Consider the following 18830-nt stretch of genomic DNA (forward strand, 5'->3'; position numbering starts at 1 on the left):
AGACCGGTCAGAGCATGTCTCTCTCAGCCCATAGTCGTCAATGTTCATTCAGAATTTCCCTGCTATGAATCAATGGTCATCATCAGTGGGCTGCTTGGCTAGTCAGATGAGGAGGGTTACTGAAGAGGCTAGTGGCTGGGTTAGTGACCCATAGGGCTCTGGTCAAAAGTAGTGTACTATATATGGGGAATATGGTGTCTTTTGGGACACAGCCACAGTGTCTGTGAGTGGTTCCTCCTGCCTACTACTGTAGTCTTCAAAATGTAGAGTTGACCTGAACATGAACAAATAAAAGATGTGTAGAGACACATCTGTCCACCCTGGCTCTCACCCATTTATCAGTGGTGACAGTGTTTCCTAGCTTCAGTGCAGTGGGCAGCTGGGAGGAGGTGCTCTTAGTCTCCATGGACTTTACAGTGTCCCAAAACATTTTTGGAATCAGTGCTACAGGATGCAAATTTATGACTTGAGTATATTGGTTCCTGGCTTCCCTGAAAAGTTGCATATCGCGGGGGCTATTCGATGCTAATGCAGAACCCCACAGGATGTTTTTGTGCTGGTCAAGGGCAGTCAAATCTGGGGTGAACCAAGGGCTATATCTGTTGTTAGTTCTAAAAAATGTTAATGGGGCATGCTTATTTAAGATGGCGAAGAAAGCACTTTTAAAGAGCAAGGTTGCTGAAATCAATAATTTGCTGTTAAAAGATGACATTCATGTTTTGACTCTGAAACTCACTCAGTTAATACATTTGATGATACAGAGGTAGCAATACAAGGTTAGAACATTTACAGAAAATACAGAAATGCCAGTGGTGGAGGTGTTCCTGTTTATATTCAGAACCACATTCCTGTAAAGCTTATAGAGGATCTCATGTTAAATACTGTTGAAGTAATATGGCTACAGGTTCATCTGCCTCACCTAAAGCCCATTCTTGAGGGAAGCTGCTATAGACCACCAAGTGCTAACAGTCAGTATCTGGATAATGTGTGAAATGCTTAATAATGTATGTGATATAAACAGAGAGGTATATTTTCTGGGTGATTTTAAATATTGACTGGCTATCATCAAACTGACCACTTAAGAAAAAGCTTCAAACTGTAACCAGTGCCAGCAACCTGGATCAGGCTATCAGTCAACCTACCAGGGTAGTTACAAACTGCACAGGAATGAAATCATCAACATTTATTATTCACATCTTTACTAATGCTGCAGAAATTAGCTTGAAGCAGTATCCAGATCCAAACTAAGATGTGTCTATGTATGTGGATGACTCAACACTATACAAGTCAGCAACTGTACCACAGCGACTGAAATGACTGCAACACTTAACTAAGATCTGCAGTTAGTTTCAGAGTGGGTGGCAAGGAATAAGTTTATTTTTTTACTAAAAACATTGTATTTGGGACAAGTCATTCACTAAACCCTTAACCTTACTTACGTAATAACTCATGTGTAAATTGAGCTGCTTGGAGTAACCCTGGATTGTAAACTTCCATGGTCAAAACATATTTATACAACAGCAGCTAAAATGGGGAGAAGTCTGTCCATAATAAAGCACAGCTCTAACTTCTTAATAGCACTATCAACAAGGCAGGTCCTACAGGCCCTAGTTTTGTCTCCGAACAGGGCAGCACGGCTGGCCCTTGGATGTACACAGAGAGCTAACATTAATAATATGCATGTCAATTGACTTCATCACTGCTTGTATTTGTGAGAGGTTGACATGTTGAATGCCCCAGAGCTGTCAGTTTCAACTACTGGCGGACACACAGGCATACCCCAAAAGACTTGGCTTGACTTTACTTGGTTCATCACGCTCTAGCGACTCCTTGTGGCGGGCCAGGCACCTGCAGGATGACTTCGGTCGTCAGTTAAACACTGTTTCCTCCGACAAATTGGTCCGGCTGGCTTCCGGTTTAAGCGGGCAGGTGTGAAGGAGCGCGGTTTGGTGGGTCATGTTTCGGAGGACACATGACTCGACCTTCGCCTGTGCCGAGCCCATTGGAGAGTTTCAGCGACGAGACAAGATCGTAATTGGATATGACGAAATGATGGAGAAAAAGGGAGGTAAAAAAAGATTGAATCTATTTGGACAACTACACATATGGGTTAGCTATCCCAGTTTGGACAACTACACATATGGGTTAGCTATCCCAGTTTGGACAACTACACATATGGGTTAGCTATCCCAGTTTGGACAACTACACATATGGGTTAGCTATCCCAGTTTGGACAACTACACATATGGGTTAGCTATCCCAGTTTGGACAACTACACATATGGGTTAGCTATCCCAGTTTGGACAACTACACATATGGGTTAGCTATCCCAGTTTGGACAACTACACATATGGGTTAGCTATCCCAGTTTGGGCTACTACACAATAACTTTTTTAGCTTTTGCTTGTTTTTCTTCCTGTTGATTCCTGTCTCCCTCAGCTTAGGCTACTGAATGTATCTCCCAGGGAGGACTTTCCCTACAGGCAGTGATGAATTATTATATAAGAGTATAGGCTTTTTGCACATGCCCTCTTCTTGTTTTTTGGGAAAGAGTATAGAGCACTTAAAGGATGGCACATTTTGGTTTAAGGTCTTTTAAAGTATATTGCTAATAATGAATTAAGATAATGGATTAAGTGCTATTGGTCCTACAGCGATCATATCATCTTTGTTTTAATTTTCTTTATTTTTCTTCATCATCCACCCTTACTCATGAAGTCTGCTAACTTAATTGTAAAGGTCTGAATTGGTTACTTTTTTTTTTTTACTTCAATATTATTATTATTTGTTTTATGCCTACAACCCTCTAATTGCAGTGCATTCGGAAAGTATTCAGACCCCTTCCCCTTTTCCACATTTTGTTATGTTACAGCCTTATTCTAAATGTATTAAATAAATAAAAATACTCATCAATGGGAAGGGTACAAAAACATGCTTCTAAGTTAACAGTGACTAACTTAGAAGTTTTATTAGTAGGTTGTAGCCTCCTCCACAGACACCCCAAGCTCTAAATATACACTCGGACACACACGCACACACGCACTGAGATGCGACATACACAGGCCTGATCTACAGTCACTCTCACACACTCACTCACACAAACACAGACATACTCAGGTGTGAACAGGAAGCTACTTCGGTGCTGGTATCCTGACACCTCTCTGTGCATGTATGTGGGCACGTGCATGTGTCATGAATGTCAATGTGTGTGCGCCTCTGTGTGTGCGTGTTTGCCATCCACACAACTACACTCTAAAGCTATAGTTAACTGTTGCTTTGCCATTTTTAGACCGTTGCTATGGCACCCCTTTGCACATGTTGTCTCGCTTTTTCTCGTGCTCTGTCTTCCTGAGATGGCCCCAATTCCTCTCTCTCTGTCTTCCTGAGATGGCCCCAATTCCTCTCTCTTCGTCTTACTGAGATGGCCCCAATTCCTCTCTATTCGTCTTCCTGAGATGGCCATCTCAGATAGGGAGCCTCTAATTTCCCCAGGTGTGTGTGTGACCTGCTTGTTATCACCTCTGAGGTGAGAGGTGGTGAGGTGTCCCTATCCGTCTGTGGAACATGGCCAGGAGACAGCAGCCCAAACTGCTACTACAGCTGGATCCTGGCTCCTGTCCCATTTGTATGTGTTGTTCCCGGGCCCCTCCTTGCTCTGCTATAGCAGTGGGAGCTGGATCCGGTGTGCCCTTGCTCTCACTGCTGCTGTGTGTCTGCTGAGTACTACAGGTGTCCTGACTTTTTCTCTCTCTCTTCTCTCCACCTATTTCTCTCTCTCTCTCTCTCTTCCTCTATTTCTCTCCCTCCATCCTTCCCTTCTTCTCTCACTCTCTCTTTCTCTCCAGCTATCTACCCAGGGGGATGCCAGTCAGGTGATAGGGCCTCTAACAGAAGGTCAGAGGAGGAACATGGCAGTGGTCAACTCCCTCTACAGACTACACCAGGCTGTTGCTAAAGTAACACACACACGGTCATACACACACACTAAAACGTTCACACACACACACCACATTACACTTGTGTTCTTTTTACATGTCTACATTATGTTTTACATGTCTACATTATGTTTTACACTGCTACATTATGTTTTACATGTCTACATTATGTTTTACATGTCTACATTATGTTTTACACGTCTTATTATGTTTTACACGTCTACATTGTGTTTTACACGGCTACGTTATGTTTTACATGTCTACGTTATGTTTTACACGTCTCATTATGTTTTACACGTCTACATTGTGTTTTACACGGCTACATTGTGTTTTACACGGCTACATTGTGTTTTACACGGCTACATTATGTTTTACATGTCTACGTTATGTTTTACGTGTCTACATTGTGTTTTACATGTCTACATTATGTTTTACATGTCTACATTATGTTTTACATTTCTACATTATGTTTTACATGTCTACATTATGTTTTACATGTCTACATTATGTTTTACATGTCTACATTATGTTTTACATTTCTACATTATGTTTTACATTTCTACATTATGTTTTACATGTCTACATTATGTTTTACATGTCTACATTATGTTTTACATGGCTACGTTATGTTTTACATGTCTACATTGCTTTACATGTCTACATTATGTTTTACGTGTCTACATTATGTTTTACATGTCTACATTATGTTTTACATGTCTACATTATGTTTTACATGTCTACATTATGTTTTACATGTCTACATTATTTTACATGTCTACATTATGTTTTACATGTCTACATTATGTTTTACACTGCTGCATTATGTTTTACACTGCTACATTATGTTTTACATGTCTACATTATGTTTTACATGTCTACATTATGTTTTACACTGCTACGTTATGTTTTACATGTCTACATTATGTTTTACACTGCTACATTATGTTTAACATGTCTACATTATGTTTTACATGTCTACATTATGTTTTACATGTCTACATTATGTTTTACATGTCTACATTATGTTTTACACGTCTACGTTATGTTTTACATGTCTACATTATGTTTTACACGTCTACATTGTGTTTTACATGTCTACATTATGTTTAACATGTCTACATTATTTTACATGTCTACATTATGTTTTACATGTCTACATTATGTTTTACATGTCTACATTATGTTTTACACTGCTGCATTATGTTTTACACTGCTACATTATGTTTTACATGTCTACATTATGTTTTACATGTCTACATTATGTTTTACACTGCTACGTTATGTTTTACATGTCTACATTATGTTTTACACTGCTACATTATGTTTAACATGTCTACATTATGTTTAACATGTCTACATTATGTTTTACATGTCTACATTATGTTTTACATGTCTACATTATGTTTTACATGTCTACATTATGTTTTACACGTCTACGTTATGTTTTACATGTCTACATTATGTTTTACACGTCTACATTGTGTTTTACATGTCTACATTATGTTTAACATGGCTACATTATGTTTTACATGTCTACATTATGTTTTACATGTCTACATTATGTTTTACATGGCTACATTATGTTTTACATGTCTACATTATGTTTTACATGGCTACATTATGTTTTACACGGCTACGTTATGTTTTACATGACATCTTTATCAGACATTGACACGTGTGTTGTATTACATATTATAGGGAGACTGGGATGGTAGCGTGACTAAGAGTTCACGCAGAAGAGTCTGTGTGTGTGTGCGTGCGTGTGTGTGTGTGTGCTGGTCATCTGATGTCACAGGGGTTTGATGGGAAAATGCTGACAACCAATTATTTCTAGAGTTAATGTATCTCATCACCCAAAGTAAACTAGCTGCAGGGGAGGGAGAGAAGGGGAGAGAGGGAGAGAAGGGGAGAGAGAGATGCAGTAAGTGAGTGGGAGAGGGGAGCGGCGAGAGAGGATGGGAGAGGGGAGCGGCGAGAGAGGATGGGAGAGAGGAGCAGCGAGGGAGAGACGAGAGGAGCGGAGAGAAGAGTGAAGAGAGAGAGAGAGAGGGATGATAAGGAAGGGAGTCAGATGTCGAGCGAGGCAGAGAAAGAGAGAGCAAGGAAGTGGGAACCATAGAGCGAGTTAGAGGGAGAGATGGGGAAACGTATTCCTTCATATGGCCCATTAAAGATGTATGATGTGTCCTGGTGCTGGGGCCTGTGTGATTAATAGTGGCATAAAAGGAGATTACTCTGCCATCAAATATTTAGTGGCCTGGGAGGTTGTCAAAATGTAACCATTTGAAAGCAGTGAGGCCGTTTCAGCAAGAACGGCTGGTTATTTTAGGAGGGAGGGAGGGTGGGAGAAAGATGGAATGGAAGGAGGGACGTGGAGGATTGGAGAGCAAGGAGGGAGGATAAATGCTGTAATAACCGTTAGAAGAATATGGGAGGGATATGTGGGAAAAAAGACTAATAGTGTTTGTCAGGTTTCACTGTAACCTAACCTTTGACCTTTTGTGTGTGTGTGTGTGTGTGTGTGTGTGTGTGCGTGTGCGTGCGTGCTCAGGTGATATCAGGATTGGGGTCATGTCCTCCGGCTGCTGAACATGCTCTCACTGCTTCACTAGAGGTAAGACAGACACTCGTTTCCTCCCATACTTCTCTCTACAGTTTTCTCCTCTCTACTCCTCCTCCTCTATCGTTCTTCTCTGCTGATTTCCTCCTCCTCTCCTCTCTAGTCTTCCCCTCTTCTTTTTCTCTCCATTCTATCTGATGTGCAGCTGGTGGTGGATTATGCTGTTGGTTTTTCATTATGGGGTTTGAATGGGCACTTTTGGAACTTGGAACTGAGTTATGGAAACCAAACAAAACATTGCTATTTCTGATGCATCGCATTCTGGAAGATAAAACGGTAAACACTGAGTGGAGTGTGTAGACTCTTCTTTGGCAATCACTCGCTTTTTCTCACAAAGGTATTTTGTTGTAACCGGGAAAATGGTCGGAGGCTTGTTTCTCTCTGCGTTCTGCCAATCCCCCCACGCCACACACAGCGGAGGGGACATTGTTAACTTTGTTGTGAAGGAGTTTAGAGAGGAGATCTGAACAGAGATCTGGTTATCTATCGTTGGCAGGGGCTTAGCTGACGGGCACAAACACAAACGCGCACAAACACACTGGGTCAGGTCTATTGAGTTTAGATTGATCTAAAGATGGAGCGAACGATAAACTGGCGGCCCCACTCCGAACCCCGTGACCGACACACACACACATGCCCAAACACACACACAGTCTCACACACAAATACGAACATCACACATACACACACGCTCTTCCTCTCTCGTCTGACATGTCACGTGCACAGAGCTCCTATCCTAAAGCTCACTGCAAACGTCCACTTATCAGCAAATCGCATTCATGCAGCCAAGACCACCAGACTGTTTGGGTTGCTAGGCAATGGCAGACTTAAGTGAATCAGGTGTGTCCCTGCGGGCACTGTGTCCTTCAGCTATGTACCTGGCCTGCAGATGCAAAAAGTTATGGTCATGTTTGTTCAGTTCATCATTGTGTGTCCACTGATATTTGAGATGTCATTGTCTGACTGAGCTGTTTCAGAGTTGTGACACACAACCCGTCTTATGCCTTGTTAAATGATGCACTCTCTTGCGTGTGCGTGCGTGTAGGGAGTACAGGCTCTGATGGCCAGTGCAGTACAGCCTCTGCTGCTGTCGGTCAGTGACTCCATAGAAGCCATCATCATCACTATGCATCAGGAAGACTTCTCTGGGTTAGTACACACACACACACACACACACACACTTCAAGACACCACACTCCTCAAGCTAGTTGCAACGTTCTAGGAGTAAGGTTGGGGTTTAAGTTGTTTAAAGGGTCATGTTTACAGGTGGCCTTGGTGACATAGTGCTACAGAGCTTTATATGTGACAATACGTTGTCTGTGATACTATTATCTGATTGTCTCTCTGTTTCACCAGGCACCAAACAGCATCTGTTGCTAATTTACATTTACAAAATGTTTCTCTCTTTCCCCTGAGCTTGACATTTACACACTCATACACACATCCTATCTACTGTTCTACACACACCGCTCTGCTCTCATATAGAATCCTGTGTGTGTGTGCGTTGTCTCTTCAGCCCCCTGTCCAAATGACCTTTTCATGGTCAGATAAACACAATGTGGCTAAGTGGCTGAACTCACCCCTGCCCCCTTTCTCCCCAACAAATACACTTACACACACACACACACACACACTTGCTCTTGTGTTGTGCAGAGGGAGCTCCGTGCAGTGACCATCGTAAAAACTAGTTCTAACACACACACCTTGTTCCTCACACACACACGTCCTCTGAGTGAACTCTTAGTCACGCTACATCCAAGTCTCCCTGAGCCATTGACCCCACTGACCGTCTCCCAGATAGCCATAGGGACACAGTGGCAGAGTAGCTGTTGCAGGATTCGAGGCACAGCGGCGATATTGACGTGTTAAAAAAGTCTGGGAGGTTTCATTTTGTAAGAAGGTCAAGTCTGAATCAGCAAGCATCCATGGATGCCCTGTGGAACCTAGCTGTGAGACCAGCAGCTCACTTGTCAATGTGTGCGCACACAGGTAGAACCAGTCTAGACCATAGAATTAGGAATTAATTGAATAGGGTCTTTATGGTCTAGACCAGTGGTTCCCAAACTGTGGGGTGCACCCTCTTAGGTGCACAAGGTGACATTTCTCCATTGGGTAGTGCATCATCACTATACGTCTTGTCATGTCAGTCATACCTTAGAGAGCGATTTACAACTTGGTCAGAAGTGCACAGATCAACTAGCCCATGTCAGCTAACGTTTTCTAGCTAGGTTTTCTAGCCCATAGATTTTGTAGTAGTGTTCGAGTCACTCAAATATCACACGAATACATATTAGATACGGCAAAATGTGTAGAATTGCAGGAAATAAGCTTTAAACCTGCAAAGTGTTCTCTTGGCCAACAAGAGGGATGTGAACAGTTTGTGGTGCGCGCAGTGTGGGGTGGGGGGTGGGGGGGGGGGGGGGGTGTTTCCCAGTGCTGGAAGGGGGGCCTGAGTGAAAAAGTTTAGGGACCCTTCGTCTCTAGACCCTCTACAGTTGCATTCAGATATTCTCCCTCCATTCATGCCGTGGTCCATTCATATTACCCAGACTCGTCTCTGTACAATTGAGAGGCTCCCAATGGACCTGTAGACTCAGTTAGTCTTGGGGCTTTACAGTCACGACACAGACTCACACACACACCCAGCTAGCAGGGTCCCGTTAGACAGAGCCACACAAAGGGTCCCTGCGTCAGTACTGTAGCCTCCTGCCGCTGGCTAAATGTTATCGGCCCCTGGCACCCGCTGGTTATTCTGTCACGGCCATACATACAGAGACCGAGAGCTCAGATTGACATTCAGCACTCTGAATACAGACTAGACTGCTTTCCGCTCTCTGAACTTACACAGACAAGGCCCTGCTGGGACTTAGCCGACTCGCAGCACACGCATACACACACACACACACACATAGGTATAGTGTATAATGGCCTGAGGTTCAAGGTTATGAGTCAGACCTTTAGTCAGTGACCTATACTAACCTGTGTGTGTGCGTGTGCATAAGCGTTGAAGGATTTGCCCTGTTTGTTGTGGTGCGGTCTTATCTAAGCAATCACAGACAGATATTTCTATATATGTCTCTGTGTCCAGGTCTATGTCCACCCCGGGGAAGCCGGACGTGCCCTGCTCTCTGTACATGCGGGAGCTACAGGGCTTCGTGGGCCGCGTGATGGCGGACTACTTCCGCCACTTCCAGTGTGTCGACTTCATATACGACAACACGGAGAGCATCGCCCAGCGCTGCATCACACTGTTCATCCGCCACGCCAGCCTGCTGCGCCCCCTAGGCGAGGGAGGCAAGATGAGATTGGCGGCTGACTTCGCTCAGGTGAGGAGAAGGGCTGTATGTGAGGGTTGTATGTGAGGGTATGATCGGTATCTCTCGCCGTACCTGCCTGTCAGCTCTCCTTCGCTGTTTGTCTGTCTCTCGGGTTTTTCTGTGCATCTTGAAGTTCACCAAGTAACTCTATATTTGTGTTCTCACTGTGCTATTTCTTCTGTGTTTTTAGATGGAGCTGGCCGTCGCCCCTCTCTGTAGGAGAGTGTCTGAGCTGGGGAAACCCTACCGCCTGCTGAGATCTTTCAGGTATGTTATTACATCACTGCTTGTTACACATGTATGACGCATTAGTTATGCATAGTTATTACATCAGTTATTATGCACAACCTATTCCTGTTAAACCTTTGATGAGATGGGGAACGCCTCAATAGCAGCGGTAGTTTCCAGAGTGAGAGTGGCTCTTAATGAAGATGTTAGTCATTATTGGAGGGTTAGAGAGCTGTAATTCTCTCGGTCTCCCTGCCGTCTGCCTCTACTTAGACGCTAGGGTAATGGTTTAAAGATCATGGGTAAAGGCTAATGGTGTAACACAATGAACACGTTATTTAGGCTAGACACCTCAATGTAGCTGGTGTGTGTGTGTGTGTGTGTGTGTGTGTGTGTGTGTGTGTGTGTGTTTGTGTGTGTGTGTGTGTGTTTGTTTGTTTGTTTTGTAGGCCCCTGCTGTTCCAGAACAGTGAGCTGATAGCCAGCAGTCCAGCAGTGGGGGATCTGATTCCATACAGCACCCTGCTACACTTCCTGTTCACCAGAGCACCGTCTGAGCTCAAATCGCCTCACCAGGTATAGACACACTATATATACAAAAGTATTTAGTCACCCCTTCAAATTTGTGGATTCGGCTATTTCAGCCATACCCATTGCTGACAAGTGTATAAAATCGAGCACACCACCATGCAATCTCCATAGACAAACAATGTCCTTACTGAAGAGCTCAGTGACTTTCAATGTGCCACCTTTCCAACAAGTCAGTTTGTCAAATTTCTGCCCTGCTAGAGCTGTCCCGGTCAACTGTAAGTGCTGTTATTGTGAAGTGGAAATGTCTAGGAGCAACAACGGCTCAGCCGCTAAGTGGTAGGACACACAAGCTCACAGAACGGGACCGCTGAGTGCTGAAGCACAAGACCTGTTCGTCTGAAGCTTTAGAAAATGGGTTTCCATGGCCGAGCAGCAGCACACAAGCCTAAGATCACCATGTGCAATGGCAAGCGTCGGCTGGAGTGGTGTAAAGCTCGCCGCCATTGGACTCTGGAGAAGTGGAAACACATTCTCTGGAGTGATGAATCACTCTTCACCATCTTGCAGTCCGACGGACGAATCTGGGTTTGGCGAATGCCAGGAGAACGTTTGGTGGAGGAGGAATAGTGGTCCAAGGCTGTTTTTCATGGTTCGGGCTAGGCCCCTTAGTTCCAGTGAAGGGAAATATTAACGCTACAGCATACAATGACATTCTAGACGATTCTGTGCTTCCAATTTTGTAGCAACAGTTTGGAGAAGGACCTTTCCTGTTTCAGCATTACAATGCTTCCGTGCACAAAGCGAGGTCCATACAGAAATGGTTTGTCGAGATCGGTGTGAAAGAACTTGACTGGCCTGCACAGAGCCGTGACCTCAACCCCATCGAACACGTTTAGGATGAATTGGAACACGAACCAGGCCTAATCACCCAACATCAGGGCTCGACCTCACTAATGCTCTTGTGGCTGAATGGAAGCAAGGCCTCGCAGCAATGTTCTAACATCTAGTAGAAAGCCTTCTCAGAAGAGTGGAGGCTGTTATAGCAGCAAAGGGGGACCAACTCCATATTAATGCCCATGATTTTGGAATGAGATGTTCGACTGGCAGGTGTCCACATATTTTTGGTCTTAAAGTGTACCTACAAACTGCTATATACACACTTATCTGTACTGGTTCCAACTGTCATCTTTATCTTAACTTTGTACAAATTCTCCCTCTTCCAGAGAGCAGAGTGGTCTATCGCTCGCTACTCCCAGTGGCTAGATGACCACCCTTCAGAGAGAGACCGCCTCACACTCATTAGGTAACTGCAGGAGAACGACAGCCTTACAGCCTTTGAGACCACTGGGGGGTTGTTTGGTATCACTGAGGAGTGAGTGAGCACCCTCTTGTGGTAAAATGATGAAATTCCCATCAGTTCTATTGGTTAGTGTGTCTTTAGCAACGCCATCTCCTTCTGTGTGTACTAGGGGTGCTCTGGAAGCCTACATGCAGAGTGTGAGGGCTCGTCAGGGGAAGGAGTTCGCCCCCGTCTACCCCATCATGGTTCAGCTGCTGCAGAGGGCCACCAGCGGAGCCCAGGACTCCAGGACCTGAGGGAACTACCGCTCCCATGATGCAACTGTGCGTTTCACATGGGCATGGAGAACGGCTCCGTGAAGAACACATCCAGATATTATGAATGTTATGACTATAGAATTAGAATTTGTAGAACAGACATGGCTATGAACATCCTTAAGCCTTTTTAATGGTCCACCCAACAGGAGTTTCCATTATTGATATGACTTAAGGGTTGCTCCATTTCTGTGGATGTGTTAAGGAGCAATTCAAACATTCCAAATGGAACGCCACACATTTCTGTTCTGCTACTTCTATAACTATGCCACAGAGGGCAGCACAAGGGGGAAGTTACCTGTGCTTCATACTATTGAACGGGGAAATAAATGCTTGCTAGTTACTGGTAGGGGCTTTACTGGTTAACAATAATTATCATAAGGAATGATTGATGGTAGGACTTTAATAATAGTTAACCTAAGTGCTCTATTCAATCTATATGGTGGAAATTCTACGTAATTGAAATGCAATGTTCCTGCTGGGTTTGCCGTAAACTACCTTTAGATTAATAGCTCGCTAAATATAACACTTCAGCGATATGGATTGATTAGAGCCCTGTCGAACTGTTCATATGTTCTGTCTTTAATGCTGTACTGTGGGTCTAAAGCTCTATGGTTGTGGTTATAATAAAACGAGAAGTAAAACAAGTTGTTGTGCCTGATAAGAGGGCTCCCCGAGGAAGGCTTGTAATCTTGAGCCCCGTTTATACCTCGTAATATGCAGCATGTGTCCTGATCTTGTCCACAGGGGCATTACACACAGGTTGCGACCCACATGGTTGTCAGTTTGAATCCCAGTTGTGACTTCTGTTATCCAATCTTACCCAATTATATTTCTAAGTTAACTTTGACTGAACAGCTTTAAATATATGGGGTACATTAGGATAGAACGACACCCTTTCTCAAAGGAGGTATATTAAATGCGGTTAGCTAATCGTTTTGCAACAAATGAGCACAATCACGACAAGATCAGGACTGGCATGTTTTTCAATAAATAGTATCTTACTTTTTAACTTCCATTCATTCTCCTTGGTTTGGCTGAGTTGTGTAAACTGTCTGAATTTTCATTTTTTAAATGTATCACCCACAAGGCAAAATGTCAAAGATTAGTTTTTACAAGGATAGGGAAAATATTTCCACTGCTTTATTTGTACATGCTTCATTGTGAATGGAGCATGAAGAACTTACACATTGACACAAACAGACATATGATAAATACAGGAAGTAGTCTTTAAACAGGCCACTTCCATTGGTTGACAGGGGGCTCTTCAATCAGTGGTTCCCATGGTTTCCACTCCGCCATCTTCCTGGATAGTGCCAACTCACACTCCGCCTGGAGGGAAGAGGAAACTAGTGGGTCAGATAAGGCAAGGGATGTAGGATAAATGGGGAAGAGAGATACAGTATGCGGGAGGTTTTTGAATGCTTCAAAATCGTTTAAGAAACAAAACAATGTCTCAGTAGCCTTGGTTACACCTTGCATTAACATGGCTGACGTGATCAGATCGACATGCGTCTGTCTACACACGGTAATAAAATGTGATTCTTATCTGCCCACTTCGACCTTATTGTGACCAGATTCCCTGGTCCCTTCCTGTATGCATATTAATCCGACCTCCCATTATGACACAAGCTGTATAAAAGACAGAAAACAGCACGCTTTTATAATCAATAGTTTTAAACTCATCATTAGAGCCTACTTTTATTATCCAACGATTTAAAGACTGGGCGTAACGGACTACTGTGCCGATAACCTCGACTTGTCCAGCAGCCATACAAATAAATATTAAGAGAATCTCTCCCATCCCTAAAAACGTCACCCCACAAACAATCTGGATGCGTATACAAAATACAATTATTGCACAGTATGAATACAAATATGACTAAGCCCTAATGCACACAGTAAAAACAAACAGGTTAAGTTAGAGTCGGCTACAAAGTCCATCTCTGAATGGCGCAACGCATTATCCAAACAGGTCTGGATAGGTTTGTTCTTTACGCATCATTGTTTACATCCATTATCTTTATATTATTGTAAATAACCTTTAGTATAGGCCTAAACGGTACCAAAGGAATACAAAAAAGTGACATGTTGGGAGAATTACCATGGTTTAGTTTGATCAATCACTGATAATTCACTAACGGTACCTCAACATGTTCCGGGTAGAATGTGTGATCACACTCTCCACAGCCGATGTGAGTAAGACCTTTAAACAGGTCACAAGGCCACAGAGCCAGATGGATTACCAGGACGTGTACTGTGAGCATGCGCTGACCAACTGGCAAGTGTCTTCACCGACATTTAACCTCCCTGTCCGAGTTTGTTTTAAGCAGACCACCATAGTGCCTGTGCCCAAGAACACTAAGGTAACCTGCCTAAATGACTACCGAACCGTAGCACTCACGTCTGTAGCCATGAAGTGCTTTGAAAGGCTGGTCATGGCTCACATCAACTCCATTATCCCAGATATCCTAGACCCACTCCAATTTGCATACCGCAACAACAGATCCACAGACGATGCAATCTCTATCGCACTCCAAACTGCCATTTCCCACCTGGACAAAAGCAACACCTATTTGAGAATGCTATTCATTGACTACAGCTCAGCGTTCAACACTATAGTGCCCTCAAAACTCATCAATTAGCTAAGGACCATGGGACTAAACACCTCCCTCTGCAACAGGATCCTGGACTTCCTGACGGGCCGCCCCCTGGTGATAAGGGTAGGTAGCAATACATCCGCCACGCTGATCCTCAACACGGGCCCCTCAGGGTTGCGTGTTCAGTCCCCTCCTGTACTCCCTGTTCACTCACGACTGCACGGCCAGGCATGACTCCAACACCATCATTAAGTTTGGCGATGACACAACAGTGGTAGGCCTGATCACCAACAACGACGAGACAGCCTATAGGGAGGAGGTCAGAGACCTGGCCATGTGGTGCCAGGACAACAACCGCTCCCTCAACGAGATCAAGACAAAGGAGATGATTGTAGACTACATGAAAAAGAGGACCGAGCACGCCCCCATTCTCATCGATGGGGCTGCAGTGAAGCAGGTTGAAGTTCCTTGATGTCCACATCACCAACAAACTAACATGGTGCAAGCAAACCAAGACAGTCGTGAAGAGGGCACGACAAAACCTATTCCTCCTCCAGATACTGAAAAGATTTAGCATGGGTCCTCAGATCCTCAAAAGTTTCTACAGCTGCACCATCGAGAGCATCCTGACCGCAAGGGACTACAGAGGGTAGTGCGAACGGCCCATTACGTCACTGGGGCCAAGATCCCTGCCATCCAGGACCTCTATACCAGGCGGGGTCAGAGGAAGGCTCTAAAAAGTGTCCTAGACTCCAGCCACCCTAGTCATAGACGGTTCTCTCTGCTACTGCACAGCAAGCGGTACCAGAGCGCCAAGTCTAGGTCTAAGAGGCTTCTAAACAGCGTCTACCCCCAAGCAATAAGACTCCTGACTATTTGCATTGCCTGCACCCCCCTTTAACACTGTTATCTACTATCATCACTTTAATAACTCTACCTACATGTACATATTACTTCAACTAACCGGTACCCCCCTGTATATAGTCTCGCTATTGTTATTTTACACTTATTTCTTATCCATTTTTTTTTTTTTTTTTTAACTGCATTGTTGGTTAGGGGCTTGTAAGCATTTCACTGTAAGGTTGTGGGTTGTTGTATTCGGCCCATGTGACTAATAACATTGATTTGATAGCAAGACGCGTGGTCAAATTATGAAAATGCATGGATAAAAGCAGCAATCTATAAGAAGTGCAAAGGAACAAGCATGTAAAGCAATGGCTTTATAAAGGAACAAAGTGTCAATCTAAAAGTAAGCTGAAGAGTCCATCGTAATTTAAGCCTACATTAGCCTATTGGACAGTAGCCTGAAGAGTCCATCGTAATTTAAGCCTACATTAGCCTATTGGACAGTAGCCTGAAGAGTCCATCGTAATTTAAGCCTACATTAGCCTATTGGACAGTAGCCTGAAGAGTCCATCGTAATTTAAGCCTACATTAGCCTATTGGACAGTAGCCTGAAGAGTCCATCGTAATTTAAGCCTACATTAGCCTATTGGACAGTAGCCTGAAGAGTCCATCGTAATTTAAGCCTACATTAGCCTATTGGACAGTAGCCTGAAGAGTCCATCGTAATTTAAGCCTACATTAGCCTATTGGACAGTAGCCTGAAGAGTCCATCGTAATTTAAGCCTACATTGGCCTATTGGACAGTAGCCTGAAGAGTCCATCGTAATTTAAGCCTACATTAGCCTATTGGACAGTAGCCTGAAGAGTCCATCGTAATTTAAGCCTACATTAGCCTATTGGACAGTAGCCTGAAGAGTCCATCGTAATTTAAGCCTACATTAGCCTATTGGACAGTAGCCTGAAGAGTCCATCGTAATTTAAGACTACATTGGCCTATTGGACAGTAGCCTGAAGAGTCCATCGTAATTTAAGCCTACATTGGCCTATTGGACAGTAGCCTCGCTCATACTTAGGCTACAAAAAGCTATGCGCCTTTACGCATCAGTTTGAACATCTTCTGCACTTTATTGATATCTGAAAAGGATTGCATTATAATATGACTTATTTTCATATCTGATATAGCAACTGAAAGACTATTCACCACCCTGCCGATACATTTTTACTTCCGTTTACATTTTGGTATTACAGTCCTTGGCCTGTCTGTAGCCTATGATGTTTTCAAACATCTGATTTTGCGCTGGCATTGGATGTGAGAACGGGAGAACCCTTTCTTCTTTCATTCGGGACAATATGTCAAACATATTTTTCTATATTCCAATTTTAATCAGCGCTGGACGCACAGTGCCAGTTGGCACTTGGTTTCTAAAGACCATGATCTTAATTCAACTGGTCGGTTTGCTTTCTTTTTTTTTTGAGAGGCCGGGACAACCTTAGTTAGCCAAATTTATACGCTTTCGTTGTCCGGATTTGTTTACACTTTTTATTTTACCAGGTAAGTTGACAGAGAACATATTCTCATTTACAGCAACGACCTGGGGAATAGTTACAGGGGAGAGGAGGAGGGATGAATGTGACAATTGTAAACTGGGGATGATTAGGTACCCGAGGGACAGATTGGGAATTTAGCCAGGACACCGGGGGTTAACAGCCCTACTCTTACGAGTAGGTGCCATGCGATCTTTAATGACCATTTTTAGGTATCCACTTCAAGGATATCCGCACAAGATGTATCATCGACTACCTCCAGAGGTGGTCAGTAAGAAATTATCACAATCAGATCACAATGTGTCTTTTGATTGTCTACACCTGTCAACAAATGTGGGCCCAACCCGAATTTGGACACGATCAGGACAACGGACGCATGTTGAAACCAGGTATAAACAGGGCTAGAAAAAGCAACTCTAGGAGGAAGATACAAAGCAATAAAAATAGTGTGAGGCTCCTCTCTGTACCTGGTGAATGACCTCCTCGATCTGACCAGAGTTGATTTTCTTCTCTAGTTTCTCCACATCAGGCTCCTTTCCATTGAAATGAAGACAGAAAATAAAATGATCTATATGGATTTAAACACACAGATGCCATCCCAAACAATATCTCGTAACATGATATCAAATATAAAAGTCAACAAGGGGATAACCTCACAGAGGTTCATACAAGTTTAAGCTAATACATGAAATCAGTCACAATGAGGGCTGGTAGGAAGGGTTTTCTACTGTGTTAAACTTAACCTGACCCTGGTCTAGCTGTGAACATGACCATGGTTGGAGTGTAACTTACAGCTTTGATAAGTTCAAAGCGGTCGTTGACAAGCTGTTCTGTGTACTTTCTGTAGGCTGCGTCCTGAGGGATGATCTGGAGAGACGCCAGGATCTTACTGTACAGGATCCTCAGGCGCTGAGGGCACACACACACACACACACACACACACACACACACACACACACACACACACAGTTACATTTAAAGACAAAAGTACTGCCGTTTATGGTCATTACAGCAGCTACACAACTACTAAAGCTGTATATTATGGCCATTACTGGGGACTCACCTCATGAGGGTTGTGAGACACGGCCAGTCCCACCAAGCCTGTGGTCTGGGGAAAATATTACACACAATGAGCTAGCAAGTTAGCTAGTAACCTCCTGAGTAAAATAGTCATACGGCATTCAGAAGGAAGGCGGAACATTACAGAACGTATGGATACAACGCCGTGTAGCTTTGAGATCGCATCGTGTCAGCCATGTAAGTTGCTTGTCAATAGAAAGCGACAACGCTCATATCAATTGTAAAATGAAAGGGCACTAACTGAATTAGCCGAAGCACATTACATTTTCACAAAATCATAATCATAACATGACCTCCACTCGTACCTTTTTCAGAACACCAGCCATGATTTGGGGCGCAATGGATTCTGGGTCACTTCTGTCGAATAAAAATGACGTCAACAAGTCCTCGTTTTTTTCAAAATAAAAGCTCAACATGTTTGATAGTAAGTGGACATGAGTCCTCTTATTCAGTAGCCTAAATGCATGTTATTAACTAACGTCTCCTACAATACAAGTTCAATGATTAGATTGGA

General features: G+C 43.6%; 2 protein-coding genes across 2 annotated transcripts in view; one reads left to right on the forward strand and one right to left on the reverse strand.

Moving 5' to 3' along the window:
- The window catches only part of LOC139378683 (component of oligomeric golgi complex 5), a 91510-nt gene extending 78621 nt beyond the window's left edge, over positions 1-12889 (forward strand). Inside the window, exons 15-22 of the mRNA XM_071121095.1 lie at positions 3846-3956; positions 6487-6549; positions 7601-7704; positions 9644-9881; positions 10063-10139; positions 10550-10676; positions 11855-11934; positions 12101-12889. Coding sequence (XP_070977196.1) covers positions 3846-3956; positions 6487-6549; positions 7601-7704; positions 9644-9881; positions 10063-10139; positions 10550-10676; positions 11855-11934; positions 12101-12227 — 927 coding nt within the window. The 3' untranslated portion in view covers positions 12228-12889. The remainder of the gene's footprint in view (positions 1-3845; positions 3957-6486; positions 6550-7600; positions 7705-9643; positions 9882-10062; positions 10140-10549; positions 10677-11854; positions 11935-12100) is intronic.
- A 477-nt stretch (positions 12890-13366) lies between these two features.
- On the reverse strand, positions 13367-18755 carry LOC139378684 (NADH dehydrogenase [ubiquinone] 1 alpha subcomplex subunit 5-like). The gene is made up of 5 exons (XM_071121096.1): positions 18622-18755; positions 18300-18344; positions 18029-18145; positions 17704-17769; positions 13367-13577 (listed from the first exon to the last, which is right to left on the reverse strand). Exons 1-5 carry the CDS (start codon positions 18730-18732, stop codon positions 13476-13478), a joined length of 441 nt encoding a protein of 146 aa, XP_070977197.1. The 5' UTR covers positions 18733-18755; the 3' UTR covers positions 13367-13475.
- Positions 18756-18830: the final 75 nt, after the last annotated feature.

Source organism: Oncorhynchus clarkii, chromosome 21, assembly GCF_045791955.1.
Source record: "Oncorhynchus clarkii lewisi isolate Uvic-CL-2024 chromosome 21, UVic_Ocla_1.0, whole genome shotgun sequence".
In the NCBI taxonomy this organism is placed as follows: domain Eukaryota; kingdom Metazoa; phylum Chordata; class Actinopteri; order Salmoniformes; family Salmonidae; genus Oncorhynchus; species Oncorhynchus clarkii.